The 18,977-nt window shown below is 39.7% G+C and overlaps 1 protein-coding gene across 7 annotated transcripts in view; it reads left to right on the top strand.

The window, feature by feature from the left end:
• The window catches only part of LARP4B (La ribonucleoprotein 4B), a 78,819-nt gene that overhangs the window by 37,542 nt on the left and 22,300 nt on the right, over nucleotides 1-18,977 (top strand). For 5 of the 7 annotated variants that reach the window (XM_064371801.1, XM_021670717.2, XM_021670718.2 and 2 more), the window contains 3 exons: nucleotides 9,259-9,337; nucleotides 11,320-11,456; nucleotides 17,780-17,883. In XM_064371801.1, coding sequence (XP_064227871.1) covers nucleotides 9,259-9,337; nucleotides 11,320-11,456; nucleotides 17,780-17,883 — 320 coding nt within the window. Of the gene's footprint in view, nucleotides 1-9,258; nucleotides 9,338-11,319; nucleotides 11,457-15,510; nucleotides 17,369-17,779; nucleotides 17,884-18,977 lie in introns of those variants that run through there. The other 2 variants (XM_064371800.1, XM_064371799.1) reach the window with 2 other exon arrangements.

Here is an 18,977-nt window from a genome sequence, read left to right as displayed (position 1 = left end):
TTCTGTTTCATTGATCCGCCAGCTGCTTTCACTCCAATAGTGCACTACTTGGGTTATCGGCGTAGCTGGCTTTATCACGCTAGTCTTCGTTGTGCTTTGCAGCTACCACGTTTTTTATAAACTGAAGGTTTCTGGCAACCCTGTATCAAGCAAGTAATTGGCACCATTTTTCCAATAGCATGTGTTCACTTCATGTCTCTGTGTCACATTTTCGTAATTCTCACAATATTTTAAGCCTTTTTGTAATTATTCATGCTAACGGTGATCTGTGATCTTCGGTGTTTTGTACTACTGCCATTGTTTTGGGGCGCCAGGAGCTATGCCATTTAAGATGGCAAACTTAATCTATAAATGATGTGTGTGTTGTTACTGCTCCACTGACCGGCTGTTCCCCTGTCTCTCTCTCTTTGCTTGGGCCTTCCTATTCCCTGAGATGTGACAGTATTGAAATTAGGCCAACTAATAACCCTACATTCCCTCCTCTAAGCATTGCAGGAAGAGTTGCTCGTATCTGACTTTTAATCAAAAACTAGAAATGATTAAGCTTAGTGAGCAAGGCATGTTAAAGGCCGAGATAGGCCAAAAACTAGGTCTCTGGAGCCAAACAGTTAGCCAAGTTGTAAATGTAAAGGAAAAGTTATAGTAGCAAATTAAGTGCTCCTCCAGTGAACCCAGAAATGATAAGAAAGCAAAACAGCCTTTTTGCAGAGGCGGAGAAAATTTGATCTGGATAGAAAAACCAGTCACAACATTCCCCTAAGCCAAAGCCCAATCCAGAGCAAGACCCTAACTCTCTTAAGTTCTGTGAAGGCTGAGAGGTGAGGAAACTGCAGAAGAAAAGTTTGAAGCTCACAGTGGTAAGTTCATGAGGTTAAAGAAAAGAAGCAGTCTCCATAACATAAAAATGCAAGGTGAAACAGCAGATTATCCATAAGATCTGGGTAAGATAATTGATGAAGATGGCTACAGTAAATGACGGATTTTTCAATGGAGACAAAATAGCCTTATATTAGAAGAAGTTATCTAGGACTTTCATAGCTAAAGAAAAGAAATTCATCCTGGTTTCAACATTAGAAACCGACTCTCTTGTTAGGGGATAGTGTAGCTGGTGACTTAAACTTGAAGTCCGTGCTCATTTACCATTCTGAAAATCCTAGAGCCCTTATGAATTATACTAAATTTGCTTTGCCTGTGTTCTGTAAGTGGACCAACAAAGCCTGGGTGACAGGATATATATTTACGTCATGGTTTACTGAATATTTTAAGCTTACTCTTGAGACCTGCTCAGGAAAAAACAAAAAAAGATATTTTTCAGATTTTAATTTCTCATTGACAATGCACCTAGTCACCCAAGAGCTTTGACAGATCTATGCACAAGGAAATGAATGCTGATTTCATGCCTGCCAACACAACATCCATTCTGCAGGCCATGGATTGAGGAGTCATTGTGAGTTTCAAATTTTCTTATTTACAAAATACATTTCACAAGGCTCTAGCTACCATAAATCATGGTTCCTCTGATGGATTCTGGAAAGGATTCATCATTCTAGATGTCATTAAGAATATTTGTGATTCATGAGGCAAGGTCAGAATATCAATATTAACAAGAGATGTTGATGCCAGCCCTCATGGATGACTTTGAGAGGATCAGGACTTCAGTGGCGAAAGTAACTGCAAGTGTATGAGAAATAGCAAGAGAACTAGAATCCGAAGCAGAGCCTGAAAACATGACTGAATTGCTGCAATCTCATGTACAACTTGATTGTGTAAAACTTGGTTCTTATGGATGAGCATAGAAAATGGTTTGAGTTAGAATCTATTCCTGGTGAAGATGCTGTGAATATTGTTGAAATGACAACAGAGGATATAGAATATTCCATAATCCTAGTTGATAAAGTAGCAGCATAATCCTAGTTGGAGAGGATTGACTAATTTTGAAAGAAGTCCTGCTGTTGACAAAATGATACCAAATAGCGTCACATGCTGCAGAGAAATCTTTCATGAAAGGAAAAGTCAATCTACTTGGCATACTTTGCTGTTGTCTTATTATTTTAAGAAATTGCCACAGCCACCAAAGTTTCCAGCAACCACCATCTTGAACAATCAGCCCTCAACATCAAGTCAGGACTAGCAAAAAGATTATTATTTATTTACTGAAGGCTGAGAAAAAATTAACATTTTCCAGCAATAGACTTTTTATTTTTATTTTTTTGAGACAGAATCTCACTCTGTAACTTAGGCTGGAGTGCAGTGGCACAATCCTTCACCTCCTGGGTTCAAGTGCTTCTTGTGCCTCAGCCTCCCAAGTAGCTGGGACTGTAGGCATGTGCTACCATGCCCAGCCTGCCTGCCTACCCGCCCGCCCACCTACCTACCTACCTACCTTCCTTCCTTCCTCCCTCCCTTCCTCCCTTCCTCCCTCCCTCCCTCCCCATCTTCCCCTTCCTCCCTCCCTCCCTCCCCATCCTCCCCTTCCTCCCCTTCCTTCCCTTTCTTTTTTTTCCTTGGTTCTTGCTCTGTCACCCTGGCTGGAGTGCGGTAGTATGATCATGGCTCACTCAGTCTCAACCTCCCAGTCTCAAGCAATTCTCCTGCCTTAGCCTCCCAAGTTGCTGGGACTACAGGAGCACACCACCACCCCTGGCTAATTTTTGTATTTTCTGTAGACACAGGGTTTCCCAGGCTGTTGAACTCCTGAGCTTAAGGGGTCCGCTCACCTCAGCCTCTCAACTGAGATTACAACTGGGAGCCACTGCGTCCTGCATGGGCAGGAGTTTTCTTTGTGGGAAAGCTTTCAACTACAGTTTCCTTTTTTGTAGTGCTACTCATGTATTTCTTCTTCTGGGAGCTTGAGTTTATATATTCACAAAGATTTGGTCTGTTTCTTCGGAGTTGTGGGATTTAAGCACAGAGTTGCTCATAATGCTCTGTTATCACCTGTGGAATCTGTAGTCCTGTTACATCACTCATCCCTGTTAATTGGTAATTTGTGTCTTCTTTATAACCCCAATCAATCTGGATAGAGATTTTTCAGTTTTATTGACCTTATCAAAAAGTGTTTTCGGCTAGGCATGGTTGCTCATGCCTGTAATCCCAGCACTTTGAGAGCCTGAGGCTGGTGGATCACCTGAGGTCAAAGAGTTCAAGACCAGCCTCACCAACATGGTGAAACCCCATTTCTATTAAAAATACAAAAATTAGCTGGGTATGGTAGCGGGCACCTGTAGTCCCCACTACTCAGGAGGCTGAGGCAGGAGAATTGCTTGAACCTGAGAGGCGGAGGTTGCAGTGAGCCTAGATGGCACCATTGCACTCCAGCATGGGGGACAGAGCAAAACTCTGTCTCAAAAAGAAAACCAAAAAAAGGTTAGTGTTTTCATTTTACTGATTTTTCTCATTTGTTTTACTCTTTCCTATTTCATTGTTTTTCTTCTCATCTTTGTAATATACTTTCTTCTGATTTCTTTGGGTTTACTTTACCCTTTTTCCTGTGTGCTAAGTTGAAAGCAGAGCTCATTAATATGAGGCCTTTTTTATTTTCTGATATAGCCATTTAGTATTATTATTTTCCCCATAAATAGTGCTTAAGCAGAATCTCTCAAATTTTGATGCATTGTTTTCATTTTCAGTTACTTCCAAATAATTTATTTCCTTGATTCGTAGGTAATTTAGAGATATTTAATTTAGTATCCAAATATTTTGGGATTTTCCAGGGATCTAGTTTTTATTAATTTCTAGTTTAATTTCATTGTAGTCAAAGTACATACTTTGTATGACTTGTATGACTTGTATGACTTGAATTTCTTTATATGTATTAATTCTTGTTTTATGGCTCCAAATATGGTCTGTCTTGTTAAATATTTCATTTGCCCTTGAGAAGAATGTGTGTTTTGCTGTTGCTATGGGGAATATTTTGTCAGTGTTAATGAGGTCAAGTTGAGTGATAGTGTTCAAGATTACTATACTCTTTCTGATTTCTGCATACTTGTTCTGTCAGCCATTGAAAGAGGGATTCTGTTAATTTTTGCATTTGTCTATCCTTTTAGTTTTATTAGTTTTTCCTTCATGTATTTTGAAGCCTTGTTAAGATTTTTGGCCTCTTAATTGACCCCTCTCTATCTTTAGTAATAGTTTTTGCTCTCAATTTACTTTGTCTCACATTAATATAATCACTCCAGGTTTCTTTTGACTAATCTTAACATGATATATCTTCGTCTGTCCTTTGGCTTTTAACCTATTTGTGTATTTAATAAAGTGGGTTAAAAAAATTTTTTTTTTTAACGGATGAGAGGTTTCTATGTTGCCCAGGCTGGCCTCGAACATGTAGCCTCGCCTCCTCACGCACCAGGACAAGTGGCCGGGGCTACTGTGGCTCCCACATTTTTTATGGATAACATTTGGGCTTTGCTTTTTTGTCTCCTAATTCAAGTCTTTAGAATGTTAACATTTAGTGTGGTAATTGCTTTGGTTAGGTTTAGATCTCTCATCTTGCTATTTGTTTTAGAATAGTTTTAGACTTACAGAAAAATTGAGACAATTGAACACACGGTGTTCCCCTATAGCTGGCACTAAGTTTTTCCTACTCTTAACACCTTATATTAATATGGTACATTTGTCCCAATCACTGAACCAGTAATGATAGATTTTAACCTAAATTCCTTTTTCTGTTGCAGAATCCCAGCTAGGAACCACATTTTATTTAATCTTATGTCTCCTTAGGCTCCTCTTGGCTGTAACAGTTTCCCAGGCTTTCCTTGTTTTTGGTAATTTTGATATCATAGTTCTGAAGAGTACTAGTCAAGTATTTTGTAACATTCTCTTCTGTTAGAATATGTTTTTCTCGTTATGATATTACAATGTTAATGGGTTTGAGAAGGTAAAACACCATTCTTATCACATATATCAAAGGTGCATACTGTCAGTGCGACTTATCACTGTTGGTGTGATCTTGATCACTTGGCTGTTTACTGGGTTTCTCACTCTGAAGTTACCCTTTCCCTCCCTGTTTCCATGTTGTACTGTTTGGAAAGAAGTCGCTGCATACAGTCCAAACATAGGAATGGGGATTTATGGTCCCCCTCCGTGAGGACACAAATATTCGTAAATTATTTAAAATTCTTATGTATGGGAGATTTGTCTCTTCTCCTTTATTTATTTACTTATTCAACTATTTATAGCAGTATGGGTTCAAGAATGTTTGTTTTATACTTTTGGTCATAATCCAATACTGCTTTATTTTGTTGTTCAAGTTACTGTTCTTGCCTTGGCCATCAGGAGTTCTGGCGGCCCCCCTTGACACGCCCCGTCAACGTGGGTTTTTGTGCTTATTTGGTTTGGTTTTTTTCTCCTTGCTTCAGTCATTTCTCCAAGGAGCGCTGGCTCCTTCATTGGAGAGTGATATCAGAACTCAAGATTGAGTACGAGGTGTGTTCTGTTTATTTTTGTCCCATCTGTTCTTTGTTCCTCTTTCGCTCTTTCTCTACTTTCCTTTGGAGTAGGCTTCTTTTTCCTTGTTTTGCTGTTTTAATGGTTTCTTCGCGTTTTACTCCACTTCTTTCGGTTAACACAGTCTACCTTCGGATGGCTGCGTGCTGCTTCACGTAGAGCGCAGCATCAGGGCAGTCTGCTGTCATTTCTCGTGGCCTGGATGCTTTGGTCATCATGCATTTTGCAGTTACGCTATAAACTGACAATATGTTGTTTTTATTTTTATTTAAGTCAGTTATTTTTAAAAGAGATATAACAAGCAAAAAAAGCGTACATATTTATCCATGTCATGGTAGTTTCTGGTGCTCTCTGTTCCTGTGTGTGGATTTTCTCTGTGTTGGGGACTGACTGGCAGGGTCTCCTGTTACACTTGAGCTGAGTTGCTTGATGTTGTCCGAAGCTTACTGATCCTCTGTGCTGGTTGGTCATACTTCTCATTTCTGTGTTTCGTTTTGGGAAGTTTCTGTTACTGTATCTTTAAGTTCCCGAGTCTGCCATAATGCCCACCCTGTTAATCTTATCAAGTATTTTTAATACCAGACATTGGAGTTTTCATCTCTAGCAGTTTTTTCTTTTGGTAAGTTTCATGTCCTTACCTGACTTTTTGAACATATGGAATACAGTTATGGTAACTTTCAGTGTGTCCTTATCAGTTAATTTTAACATCTGTGTCAGTTCTGGATTGATTTCTGTTGGTTGACATTTCTCAATGTCATGGGTCAGATATTCTTGCTTCTTTCTTTGCATGCATGCTAATTTTTAGTTAGATCGAATTTTACTTTATTCAGGGCTTAGTATTTTTGTAGTTCTTTAAATATTTGATTTTCGTTCTGGGATGCAGCTAAGTTTCTTGGAAACACTGTGATCCTTTCATATCTTGTTTTTAAAGATGTGTTAGGCGTGAGTGGAGCCGTGCTGTGTGGGGCCTGTTTTCTACCGCGGAGGCAGAGCTCCGGGAATCACAAGATTTTCTTTTGGGGACAGTTACATTTCAGGCCCTGCACGTGAATGACATATATTGTTATACTTCTGATCCTCTCAGGTGGTTCTTCCATAAGCGTGGGGTAGTTTCATCACATCCTTGCTTTGCAAAGAACCTTTCTGACTACTTGGTGGGGCCTGAGCCCCTGGAGTTCTCTGGAGCTCCTCTTACTGTCCTGTACACTCAGCCTCTCCATCTCCTGCATTCTCTTGATCTCTTCATCACAGCCATACGCTGGGTTCCCACCTGACTTCCCACTCCCTGGGCACAGCCTGGGACTTCCCCCAAGGGAGTGGGCTGGACGTGTGGGGGTTACTTTAGTGTCTCATGTTACATAGGAATCCATGTCCTTTGTTGCCCTGTGTTCCACATCTGGAAAACCATCGTTTCATCTATCTTACTTGGTTTCTTGGTGATTTTAAAGGGAAAGTTAACCTAGTCCCTGTGATCCTATCTTGCCTGGAGGCAGATTGCCTGTGTCTTACTGATACCACATGCCCAACCTCCAGTCTCCCTGAGAGCCCACCTCACTTCTTTGTCATTGACTTTGCTTCTCAGTCTCCTCTGCAGTGTCAGGCGTTACTTGCATGGTTGGGTCATTCCCCATGTTTCTAAGGTGGTATCATCGCCCATAGGTGAAACTGCCCTGAGCAGCCTGTCTTTCACAGCAGAACACTTCAGCTATCTGCTTGCTGTCCCTATCTCCTTGCTTCCATTCTCTCTTGAATCCAGTCCAGGTAGACAGTTGTCCTAAGTGGCATTTGTCAAGCTCTTTAATGACGCTGGTGCAGCAAGATCTAGTAGTTAGTTCCAACTTCTTAACCTACCTGGCTCTACTGTGTTATTTTATTGTGGATGATTCTCTTGGCTCCTAACTACACAGGACCCTAATGGTGTTCCCACCTTGCTCACTGTGAACCTGTGTCCTTTGGCCCTCATGCGCTTGCCTCCTGCTGAAGGTGGGAGTGTCCTGGGTTCATTCGTAGACTGCTCTTTATTCCCTCGTGGCTTCAGCACCACCTGTCACTTGGAGAGTCCTGTCTAGTGGTCTGTCCTCGATGATTGCATTAGCTTCTGGCTGGGGTCTGTCCATACCATGGAACCAGAGATCTTTTCTTTTTATTTTTTCATTCAAGAATTTTCTTCCTAGACCACAGAGGTCTTTTCAAAATGTCAGCCCTGAATTGGGTATTCTATTAAGTTTAGGTTATTCTAGTGTTCTACTTGATCTCATTCACATACATCAGCCTCTGTGACCCCATTTCTTACTGTGTCCGTCACCCCTCTTCTCAGCTGTGCCGGGCTCCTACTGCTGGACTTGACCCCTGTGCTTGAAGCACCCCACTTAGAACACACTTCCCACCTTCCTGCATGCCCCACCCCTCCTCCATCAGGTCACATGGCACTTTCTGTCCAGCGGGCACCGGGCCTTGCCTCCCCTTATTCTGGGTTGTTTCCTCAGTGTCAGTTTCTCTCTGACATGATGTGTATAGTTGCTGATTAACTGTCTGTCATCTGCCTCTCCCATTAGAATGTTGGCTTCATGAGAGCAGAGGCTTTGCCTTATTCAGGCTGAATTCACAGAGCCTGCAATATTGCCTGGCACATAGAAATACTTAGTAAATACCTATTAAATATGGGGGCGTGGAGTGTGAATTTAAATGAGTGATCCAGAGATGCCTTCTAGATGGACAGTGGCATCAGGTTGTGTTTTCAGTTTTTGTTCTCATTAAGTCCCATGGTTTGGTTTTGTGTTACGGTTGCTTTAGCAGTTTTTTGTTTGTTTGTTTGTTTTTGCTGATGGGGTGGATTTTACTAAGCTCATTGTGTAACACTATGCAAACTCTCTGTCCCTCTTATTTGTCCTGAACTCTCCACTTTGTCTTTGCCTTTTCATGGTCTTTAACTTTGACTTTTAAGATACAAGTCTGCCTTGTGTTAGAATGGCTCATGTATGATTGTACCATGCTAATGTGTATAGGAACGTAGGAAAAAACTTAGTTCTTAGCATTTCAATGCCTGTCATCTCAACATTATTAAAGTACCTGTTTACTCAGTGTCCAGAGTTCAGCTCCATCTTCTGGAACTCCTGCATCCACAGCCCTGTGCTTCCCGTGACCACACGCACCATGCCCTCTGGCATCCTCTCAGAAATTTCTTCCAGGATTTAGAACCCGCTTTTGTTTCCTCTTGAAGATCTGGTTTGTTTATCATTCTCTTATAGGAACTCTATAACACAACAATTTCTCCATTGTTCCTTTGACTATCCGGAAGTTTTAAAGGCAAATTTAAGCCTCTGTTGTAGAAATTGTCTAGTCCTAGGGACTGTCTTTATGATCTCCAGCCTTGGGTTTTTTTTTTTGTTGTTGTTTGTTTGTTTGTTTTTGCCTGTTACCTTTTTTGTTGTTGTTTCAATTTTTTCCTCTTTATTTTATTATTGTTCAGTGTCTGTGTTTGTGTAGGTTATTTGAAACTTCTTTTTGAGACAAGACATTAACTAAGCTTACAATTGTGATTTCTGGTTTAAAGAAAAGCCCTTGCTAAACTGCTTATGAGACTTAGATTATTTTTCTAAACTGTGCTGTTTTTGTTTTGGGGAATAAAGGGATAGTTTTTTTTTTTTTTTTTTTACATGATTTACTTTTTGATAGGTAAAATAGCATTTTTCATATGCAGTATGCACTTAATGTAGTTGTGTCAGAGTTGAAAGCATTAGAACTGCTGTACTGAATTATCTGCTTCCTAAATTTTAAGCCATTTTTCCTAAGTTGATCATTACTTTTCTGTAGGAGGAAATGAGTCTCAACCAGAAAGCCAGGAAGACCCCCGAGAAGTACTTAAAAAAACATTGGAATTCTGCTTATCTAGGTGAGGCTGGTGATGGTTTTTCTAGTACCTGATATTTCTGATATTGTACAAATAATTAAGAAAGAGTATGTATCTACTCATATCCATATATATATATGTATATATGTGTATATATATATATGTATATATGTATATATATGTATATATGTATATATATATATATATATGATGTGGAGTATTGAGTAATAACTGTCTTTTCACATTTGAGAATGGAAGGTAACCCTCATGTCAGTGGTCCCCAGAGTTGAGGCCACAGTGATCTTGGTGGTCACTGTCTGAAGTGCCGTCCCTGGCCTGGCCTGGCCCGGCCCATGCTGCTGAATCAGACTCTTTATCACACTGAAGTTTGAGAACAAATGTGCTACGTTGTTTCTGAAAACACACCTCATACTGAGATAGCAAGTTGTTTTACTTATGTAACACTCATTTTTAATACTTTTTCCCCTGAGTAATACCTTTTTCTTAGTAAAACCTTTGGCAGAACTGGACATAAAGGAAAATGGGATTGGGTTTGATGTAATTTCTCCGAGTATGAGTATAACCAGTTGGCCATGTGTAAGGTTTTCTGTCAGTGATGATGATTGTCCATGTGTTTTCTCTGGAGCCCTGAGGATTCCACACAGGTGTCTGCTAGGGGCTCCTTGAAACTGGTGTGGCTGTGTGAGGTGGAGGTGTGAGGGGCTTTGCTGGCCTCCTCCCCACGCCCATGCTGTTCCACATTTGGAGCCTGAGCGAACCCGCACCATGACACAGTAGGCACAAAAGGTGCTGGGGCACCAGTTGAGCACCCTAGTGGAGCACAAGTGTGAGCTCTCTGCCACCCACGCCTGTCTGTAGTCCCACGGGGCCAGAATCAGCTACACCTGGAAGGCCCCGGAGATGAGGGTGGAGCAGGGCCTCTTTCTGCATGTCCTCCATTTGATTGGCAGTCATGGGCCTTCACCGAGGGACACTGAGCAGAGGCCCCAGGAACCCAGCACTATGCTCAGTTTTGAAATGTTTTTTGGGCCTTGTTCACTACATCACACAATGTCTTTTCTTGAGAAATCACAGAAAACATTGATCTTTGGCCAAAGCACCAGAAAATAGCTCATCTTGGCCCAAACTGCTGATTATTTGTGGCTCACCTTTGGATTTTGTGGGTAAAGTTACTGATTCTGTTTCCTTCTTTTGAATTCTGGCTGCTAGGAAGTCAGGGCTGGATATAACCTCTCTAGTGAGTGCTCCAGAGTCTACAGGAAGAATTTTGGGAATAACCTTATCCTGGCCCATGCTGTTCCACATGGCTTTTTATGTTTTCCCTTCTTGTTCATTCAGCTGGATTTCTTTACTTAATTTTTATTTTTATTTTTGAGACAGAGTTTTACTCATGTCTCCCAGGCTGGAGTGCAGTGGCACAGTCTTGGCTTATTGCAACCTCCACCTCCCGAGTTCAAGCGATTCTCCTGCCTCAGCCTCCCGAGTAGCTGGGATTACAGGTGCCTGCCACCCCACCTGGCTAATTTTTGTATTTTTAGTAGAGACGGGGTTTCACCACGTTGGCCAGGCTAGTCTCAAACTCCTGACTCCAGGTGATCTGCCTGCCTTGGCTTCCCAAGTACTGGGATTACAGGCATGGGCCACCGTGCCTGGCCTAACAAAATTGTATGTGTTTTTAGTAAACTCCTCAAATAATTTTTAGGACAAAAATGAGAGCTATAAATAGTTACATCTTATTTAAAAATAATCATCATCTCACGAATTTTGATTGTAGAAAGTGCAGTATACTTTTACTTTTGCTCTCCTAGCCTCTCCAAGGCAGAGATTTTGAAAAAATTTACCTGAGGCCAGAGAGACAGCAAATAACAGATGGAGCATGGGTTCAGATTTAACTCCAAAGCGATACCATGCCACACTCACGTCTCTTGTGAAACTGGAATTGCTGTAGGTGAAACTTCCTTTTAAAGAAATATTGATTAAAGGAAATTGTTTTCTTTCAACAGGGAGAACCTTGCTAGTGACATGTATCTTATATCACAGATGGATAGTGACCAGTATGTGCCAATCACAACGGTGGCTAACCTCGACCACATCAAGAAGCTCAGCACTGATGTGGACTTGATTGTGGAAGTGCTAAGATGTAAGTAAATGACAATGTTAAATTAATAATACTTATCTTTAGATCATTTGTCTTATCAGTATGAACCTTTAAACCTATAGCCATCAAATGTTAAGGTTCTTGATGGCAAATCAGACTGTTCTCTGGACTTTCATTCCTTCCTGCCCAGGTCCAGTAATTCTGGAATAGTGCCTGATAGTCCTGGGGAGTGCCAATTGAATCCATCATGAAACCTCAAGCAAGTTTTTGGTCATATGATATAGAAAAGGAATATTTTTAATGGGGATTTTAAAGACAGATGTTTCATTCATAAAAAAACAAAATAAAAATAGCATTTATAGTTAAAGTAAAATACATTTTAATTACAGTTTTGCCACTAAAGGAGTTTCTTTCAAATTGCAACTTCCTGTTAATGTTTCGATGAAATATTTTTGCATTTTTCTTAAAATTATGTTGTGGATGAAGCTGTTTCTTTGAAGTTCGGCAGTATCACAGTGTTTAAGCATCAAGTGCAGATGGTGCCTGCTACTTAGTGTTGAGTGATCGGACTGGCTAAGCCTGACTTAAGTCCACTGCCCACACTAACATAGAAGGTTTTCACATTGTCCCCTGGCTTAGCAGCTGGACTGAAGACTGCAGATTTTTTTTTTCTTGTGTGGATTTGACTTTACAAGTAGTATAAAAAGATGAGCATCTTACCTTAGAACTTAGTTGGATTTTTTTTTTCACAAATAAGAGTCTTCTATTTTTCTGTTTTTAGACAAATGTCATGGGTTATTAAATTATTGGAAACAGTGAGGAAACTGGCAAATATAATTACCATTGACTGTGAACTCTGAGAGTGGCACTGCCGTCTGCCAGGATGGCACTGTTCTCCCTGGTGTCACCATGCAGAACAGAAGCTGTTGTCTATGCCAGCTGAATGTGGCTCCATCTTTGAAAGGCCAGCAGCATTTTTGTTCCTGTTTATACTCTGAAGTCTTTTTGGTTATGATTAGGAGTTCCAGGTTTAGTTATTTCTTTTAGGACAGACCTTGGAAATGCTGCTACTGGGATGATTTCTCAGTTGTTACTGGCAAGGGGTGTTTCCACCAACCATGAAGATATTAAATTGCTCTCTGTGGTTGCTTAAGAGAGCCCACCTTCCCATGAGCTATCCAGGGCAGCCTCATCACCTATTTTACCCCAGCTGCTCCCACCTTCTTTATGACTGTTAACATTTTATCCATTTGCACTCGGCCCTTTTGTTTCTCATTTTGTCTTTTTTCACTCAATTTTTGGACAGAAATATACATGCCTTTGTAAGAAGCTGAGTGATAAGAATATAGTTAGCAAGTTTATCGCATTAATTGTAGTTCTGAAGAGGATGAAGATGTCATCAGTAGGTCCACAGGAGCAAAGTTCTCATCATATTTTTTAAAAAATTAAATTAAATTAATGAATTTATTTATTTTTGAGATGGAATCACACTCTGTCACCCAGGCTGGAGTGCAGTGGTGCCGTCTCAGCTCACTGCAACCTCTCCCTCCCGTGTTTAAGTGATTCTTGTGCCTCAGCCTCCCAAGTAGCTGGGGATTACAAGGGTGCCCTAGCATGCCCAGCTAATTTTTTGTATTTTTAGTAGAGACAAAGTTTCACCATGGAGCATGGCCAGTCTCAACCTCCTGACCTCAAGTGATCTGCCCGTCTCGGTCTCCCAAAGTGCTGAGAGCCACCGTGCCTGGTCTCATCTTATGTTTAAATCTTGTGCCCAAAATACCTAGCAAAGACTCAGACACGTAGCAGATACTTAATGAATATTTAATTTTATCTTTTTAAAAATTAAACTCAAGATTGTCTGAATGATTTTACTTTAATTTGAATACTGCAGCTCTTGTATTAAGTTGTGTAAGTTACATTTCTAGATTATTTTTAATACCATAATGCACATACAGTGTGTGTCCCAGTATGTCTGATTCAAGTACTGTTTTTACCCTTAATATAACTGAAACTGCCAATTAAAAAGACATGCTAAAATATTTGTCACCAGAATAAATGTATTTATTCATGCAGTGAGTACCAGAGCTGTTACAGTGAGCTAGAACTACATATTCCAACAAGAATAAATTTTAAAATGAGAATGTTTATAAAAGCATATTTCCAAATTTGTGCAAGATGATACCATATATATAAAGCTTGGGGATGTGTAAAGCTGAAGCACAGGGATTTTTGTGGGTTCAGAGGAGCACAGAGGTGGTGTGAAAGCGGGAATGGGATTCATTGTCGCATCATGGCGAGAGGTGAGTTGGGCAAGGAGTGAAGTGCAGAGGGTAATACCCCTGCTGTATGGAGGTAGAATTTACATACCATAAACCATACATTCTAAGTGTACATTTGGTAATTTTTGCATATTTATACACCCATGAAACTACCACAATCACGATACCAAACATAGCCACCACAGCCTGCCCCCGCCAAGCTTCCTCTACTCCCTCTCCCGGCAACCACTGATTTGCTTCCTGTCACTGCAGATTAGTTTGTAGTGCTTACATATTCCATGTGAATGGAGTCAATTATGCAATATCACTTTCTTTTGGTCAGGCATAACTATTTTTTTGTTTACTGGATTAATAGGTGATTACTTCTTTTTGCTGGGAAGTATTCTCTCAAATGGATATTCCCAGTTGGTTTATGTACCTACTAGTTATGGACATTTAGGGTATTGCCAGGTTTTGACCACTACAAATTGCTGTGAACATCTGTGTAAAAGTCTTTGTGTGACCATGTGCTTCCCTCTGTCTCGGGTAAATAACCAGAAGCGGAATGTCTGGATTGTGTGGTTAGGTGTATGATTAACTGTGAAACTGCCCATCTGTTTTCCAAAGTGGTTGGACCATTTTACAGTTGGCCACCACCAGCAGGGATGAGAGCTCCAGTTGCCCCATATCCTTCTCACGCTTGGTATGTAGTCATGCTAATTTTATGTTTTCTAATAACTGGATAGTGGTATCTTACTGAGGTTTTACCTTCTGTTTCTCTAATGGTTAATGAAGGTGAACATTTTTTTAATGTGCTGATTTGCCTCCCTTTTTCTTCTTTGCAGAAGTGTCTGTTTAGACGTCCCACACATACTTTATTAGTTTTAGTAACAATTGAGTCCTTTCTTTAGAAGTTGACTTTATTTTTTGAAACAGTTTTAGTCTCACAGCAAAACTGAGCAAAGTAGGGACATCGCCCATATAGTACCTGCACACATGTTTGGCCTCTTCCCTTATGGACATTCCCCACCACAGGAACATTTACAACTGATGAAACTACACTGACACATCATTATCACCTGGAGTCCACAGTTTACATAAGGGTTCACTTCGTATTGTATATTCTGTAGATTCAGACAACTGTATTGTGACGTGTGTCTACCAGTACAGTATTATATAGGATAATTTTGTTGACCTAAACATCCTCTGAGTACCACCTGTTCATCCCTCCCTCTCCCTAATCACTGGAAGCCACTGATCCTGTAATTTCACCTCTTCCAGAATGTTGTAGAGTTGGAATCCTATAGGACGTAGCCTTTTCAGATTGGCTTCTTTCACTTAGCAATATATGTTGAAGGTTCCTCCATGTCTTCATGGCTGATAGATCATTTCTTTTAGTGTTGAATAAGAGTTAATTGTCTGGATGTCCCACAGGTTGTTTCTCCATCTACCCACTGAAGGACATCTTGATTACTTCCAAGTTTTGGCAGTTATGAGTAAAGTTGCTATAAACTCTGTGTGCAGAGTTTTGCGTGGACATAATTTTTTCGCACCTTTCGATAAATACCAAGGAGCACAATTGCCAGATCATATGCTAAAATTATGATTTCTTTTATAAGAAACCACCAAATTGTCTTCCAAAGTGGATGTACCACTTTGCGTTCCCATCGGCAGTGAATGAGAGTTCCTGTTGCTCTACATCCTTGCCAGCATTTGTTGGTATCATTGTTTTGGATTTTTGCCGTGCTGATAGTTATGCAGTGGCATCTCATTGATGTTTTAATTTGCATATTCTCTCTCTCTCTCTCTCTCTCTCTTTCTCTCTCTCTCTCTCTAAGTTTTGCTCTTCTTACCCAGGCTGGAGTACAATGACGCCATCTCAGCTCACGTCAACCTCTACCCCCCGAGTTCAAGCGATTCTCCTGCCTCAGCCTCCTGAGTAGCTGGGACTACAGTTGTGTTCTACCACGCCCAGCTAATTTTTGTATTTTTAGTAGAGACGGGGTTTCATCATGTTGGCTAGGATGGTCTCAGTCTCTTGACCTCGTGATCTGCCCACCTTGGCCTTCTAAAGTGCTGGGATTACAGGCATGAGCCACCATGCCCAGCCAAGTTTGTTCATTTTCTTATTGTTGAGGTTTTTAGATTTTTTTGTATTTTGATGTTAACAGTCCTTTATCAGATGTATCTTTTGCAACTATCCATCTGTCAATGGCTTGTCTTCTTATCCAGTTGACATTGCCTCTCACAGAGCAGAAGTATTAAATGTTAATGAAGTTTTTCATGGATGAAGCCTTTGGTGTTGTATCTAAAAAGTTATTGTCAGACCCAAGGTCTTCTAGATTTTCTCCTATGTTTTCTACGACTTATGGTTTTGCATTTTATACTTAGGTCCATGATTCATTTTGTGTTAATTTTTATGAATGGTGGCGCCAGGTCTGCATCTAGACTAATTTTCTGCATATGGATGTCAAGTAGTTCAGCACTACTTATTGAAAAAGATGCTGCTTTGCTCCTTGATCATATTGTCAATGATGTATGTGTGTGCACGTTAATATGTATTTCAGGTATTCTGGATACAAGTCCTTATCACACACATGCTTAACAAATATGCTCTCTCAGTCTACAACTGGTTTTTTTTGTTGTTGTTCTGTCAGTGTTTTTCAAGAAGCAGAAGTAGTAATTCTTTATATAGTCTAATTTGTTAATTTTTTTCCTGTTACAGATCTTGATTTTGGTGTTGCACATAAGAAATCTTTGCTTGGCCCAAGGTTATGATAGTTTTCCTTATATTAGTTTTATGTTTCACATTTGAACATTGGAGTCTGTGATCTGTGTTGTGCTGATGTTTGTACATGGTGTGGGGTGTGGATCCTGAGTTCATCTGTTATAGCACCATGCGTGTTTGGGCCCTTGTATTGACTGCCCATGCACCTGGGTGTTGATCTCTGGAACATGTGTTCTATTCCCTTATTACTTGTCTGATTTAGTAAAGACACTGTAGTATCTTGATCACTGTAATGTTATAATAAGTCTTAAAGTAGGTACGGAACCTCCAGCTTTGTTGTGGTTTTTCTAAATGTTTTGCTTTTGTGTATAAATTTTAGAATAATTGTGACAGTTTTTCAAAAAGTCCTGTTTGTGTTTCTATTGGGATTGCATTGATTCTGTAAATTTACTTGAGAAGAAGTTACCCATTCTACCAATGTTAAGTTTTACAACCCACAAGCACAGAGTATGTTGTTATTTTGGTCTTTAAAATGTTCTGTTGGCAGTGTTTTGCACTTTTCAGCATACAAGTCTTTGATATCTTTTGTCAGATTAAGATATAAAAACTAAGTTATAATTATGCACCAGTTACCTTTCTTGTAGAGTAAGCTTTGGTGTTTTATGTCTTTTAAGAAATGTTTCTATTTCATGTAATTTATTAGTGTGAACTTTTTCATAATATTCCCTTGTTATCTTTTTCCTGTTGATAGAACCTGTAATGATATTGCCCACTTCCATTCCTGATGCTGGTAGTTTGTGTCTTTGCAATAGTGGGCACCTCTGAGCCCTAATTATGATCATTACGCGCCGTGACTCGAATCTGTGCATTGCATGATTTCATAGATGTGATACCAGAACACAATAAAAGTTTATGTAAAAACTGGCAAAATCTAAACTAGGCCTATTATTGCAGCCGCGTGAGCATCCTAGTGTAAACAATGCATGGCCGTTAGGTAAGAGATTATCATCAGGGAGCCAGCAAAGGGCTTACCGAATCAGTTATAATAAGACAAGATTATTTCATTTTAGGTACTTATGGAAAGGAGAAAGCCATTAACCCTGTATTTTAATCTGCCTTTAGTACTTGACCTGTTTAGAACCTTTGTTTCATACTGTTGCATACATTATAGCTCTTGTAGGATTTTAAAATGTCCATAGTTTTGAAAAATTTAACAGATGAGATTGGTTTAAACCTTTTGTTAGGCTAGCAAAATTTTGACAGTTTGCCCAGTACTTGCAGATTTCTTTAGCTTATTTAGTAATACAGTGTAACACATTCCACTGGCATATCATATTTTAGTATTTTTGTTTTACCATTGATTTTTCTTCTCTTTATAGCTTTACCTTTAGTCCAAGTGGATGAAAAGGGAGAAAAAGTAAGGCCAAATCAAAATCGCTGCATAGTAATATTGCGTGAAATATCTGAAGCTACCCCTGTGGAAGTAAGTAATTTCTCCTCCGAAGGTTACTTGGATGTTTTCCCAAAGGTCTTTGTTGGGTTTCATTTTTATTTTTTTACTTTTATGTTTTTTTGGGCTGTGTATTTTGTAGACTGAATTCTTACATTAATACTGTTTTCCCAGGATTTACACACATTGAGAGTTACAGAGTAGGAGGGAACGATTCCCAAACCTTTTGATCTCAGTACTCCTTTATACTAAAGATAGTGAGGGTTTATCCATTACTATAGCAATTAAAAATAACACATTTAAATATTTAAAAATAAGTAAACGCACAAGTCACAATAAAGAGCACTTTGGTGATCAATAACTGTTCAAACAAGTATTTTTATGACAGAGGGGCATTGTGAATAACTCTCTGAGCCATCAATGTGGCCTAGTCCAAGCCAGCACAGCCACTCTTAGAGAACCAGTAACTTGGGCAGTAATTTTAGGGAACCATAGTATTTGATAGCTTAAAAGTAATGAAAAGCAATCTACTGTTATATGTTGCTGTAAAATCTGCTATTTGCCCAAATGCCTAAACTAAGTTGCTTTGTGTAGTAAATACACTGATGGTCACGCTTGAGATCATGAACTAAAGTCTTCATGTAAAACGGAATCTTCCTGCTCTGGGGACTCGCAGAACACAGGAATCCTGGTTTGTTACTCATCTTACATCTCACATGATTTCAGCCTCAGTCATTCATGCTGCATCTTCCCACACACCTTCTCTGCGGAGCAAATAGACATTGCTGCTCAGGCTTCCAAGATTTAGTGTTTTGGTACAAGTGGGTTAGTGTGTGTGAGGGTTTTTTTAAGGAAAACAATTCTCGCATGTGACAAAGGTTAGGATTCCAACAACGTTGTCTGCCTAGCATAAGAAATTCTATTACTCTCATATAAGTATGGTCTTATTCTAGCAAGTTTTACCTTCTTTTCAACACAGGCTGTCTTTACTAGTTCTAATATGTGGAGAAAAAGAATTTAGATTTTATATATATATATATATTTTATTAAGGGTCTGAATATGAGGGACCAGCATATTTCTTATGACTAATTTGGACATCTGTATTAATTCAAAGTATTATTTAAAA

Source organism: Aotus nancymaae, unplaced genomic scaffold (genome assembly GCF_030222135.1).
Source record: "Aotus nancymaae isolate 86718 unplaced genomic scaffold, 86718_ANA_hifiasm-v0.15.2.pri h1tg000173l, whole genome shotgun sequence".
NCBI lineage: Eukaryota > Metazoa > Chordata > Mammalia > Primates > Aotidae > Aotus > Aotus nancymaae.
The sequence above is the reverse complement of the archived record's forward strand: the minus strand, read 5'-3'. Positions and strand labels throughout refer to the sequence as shown.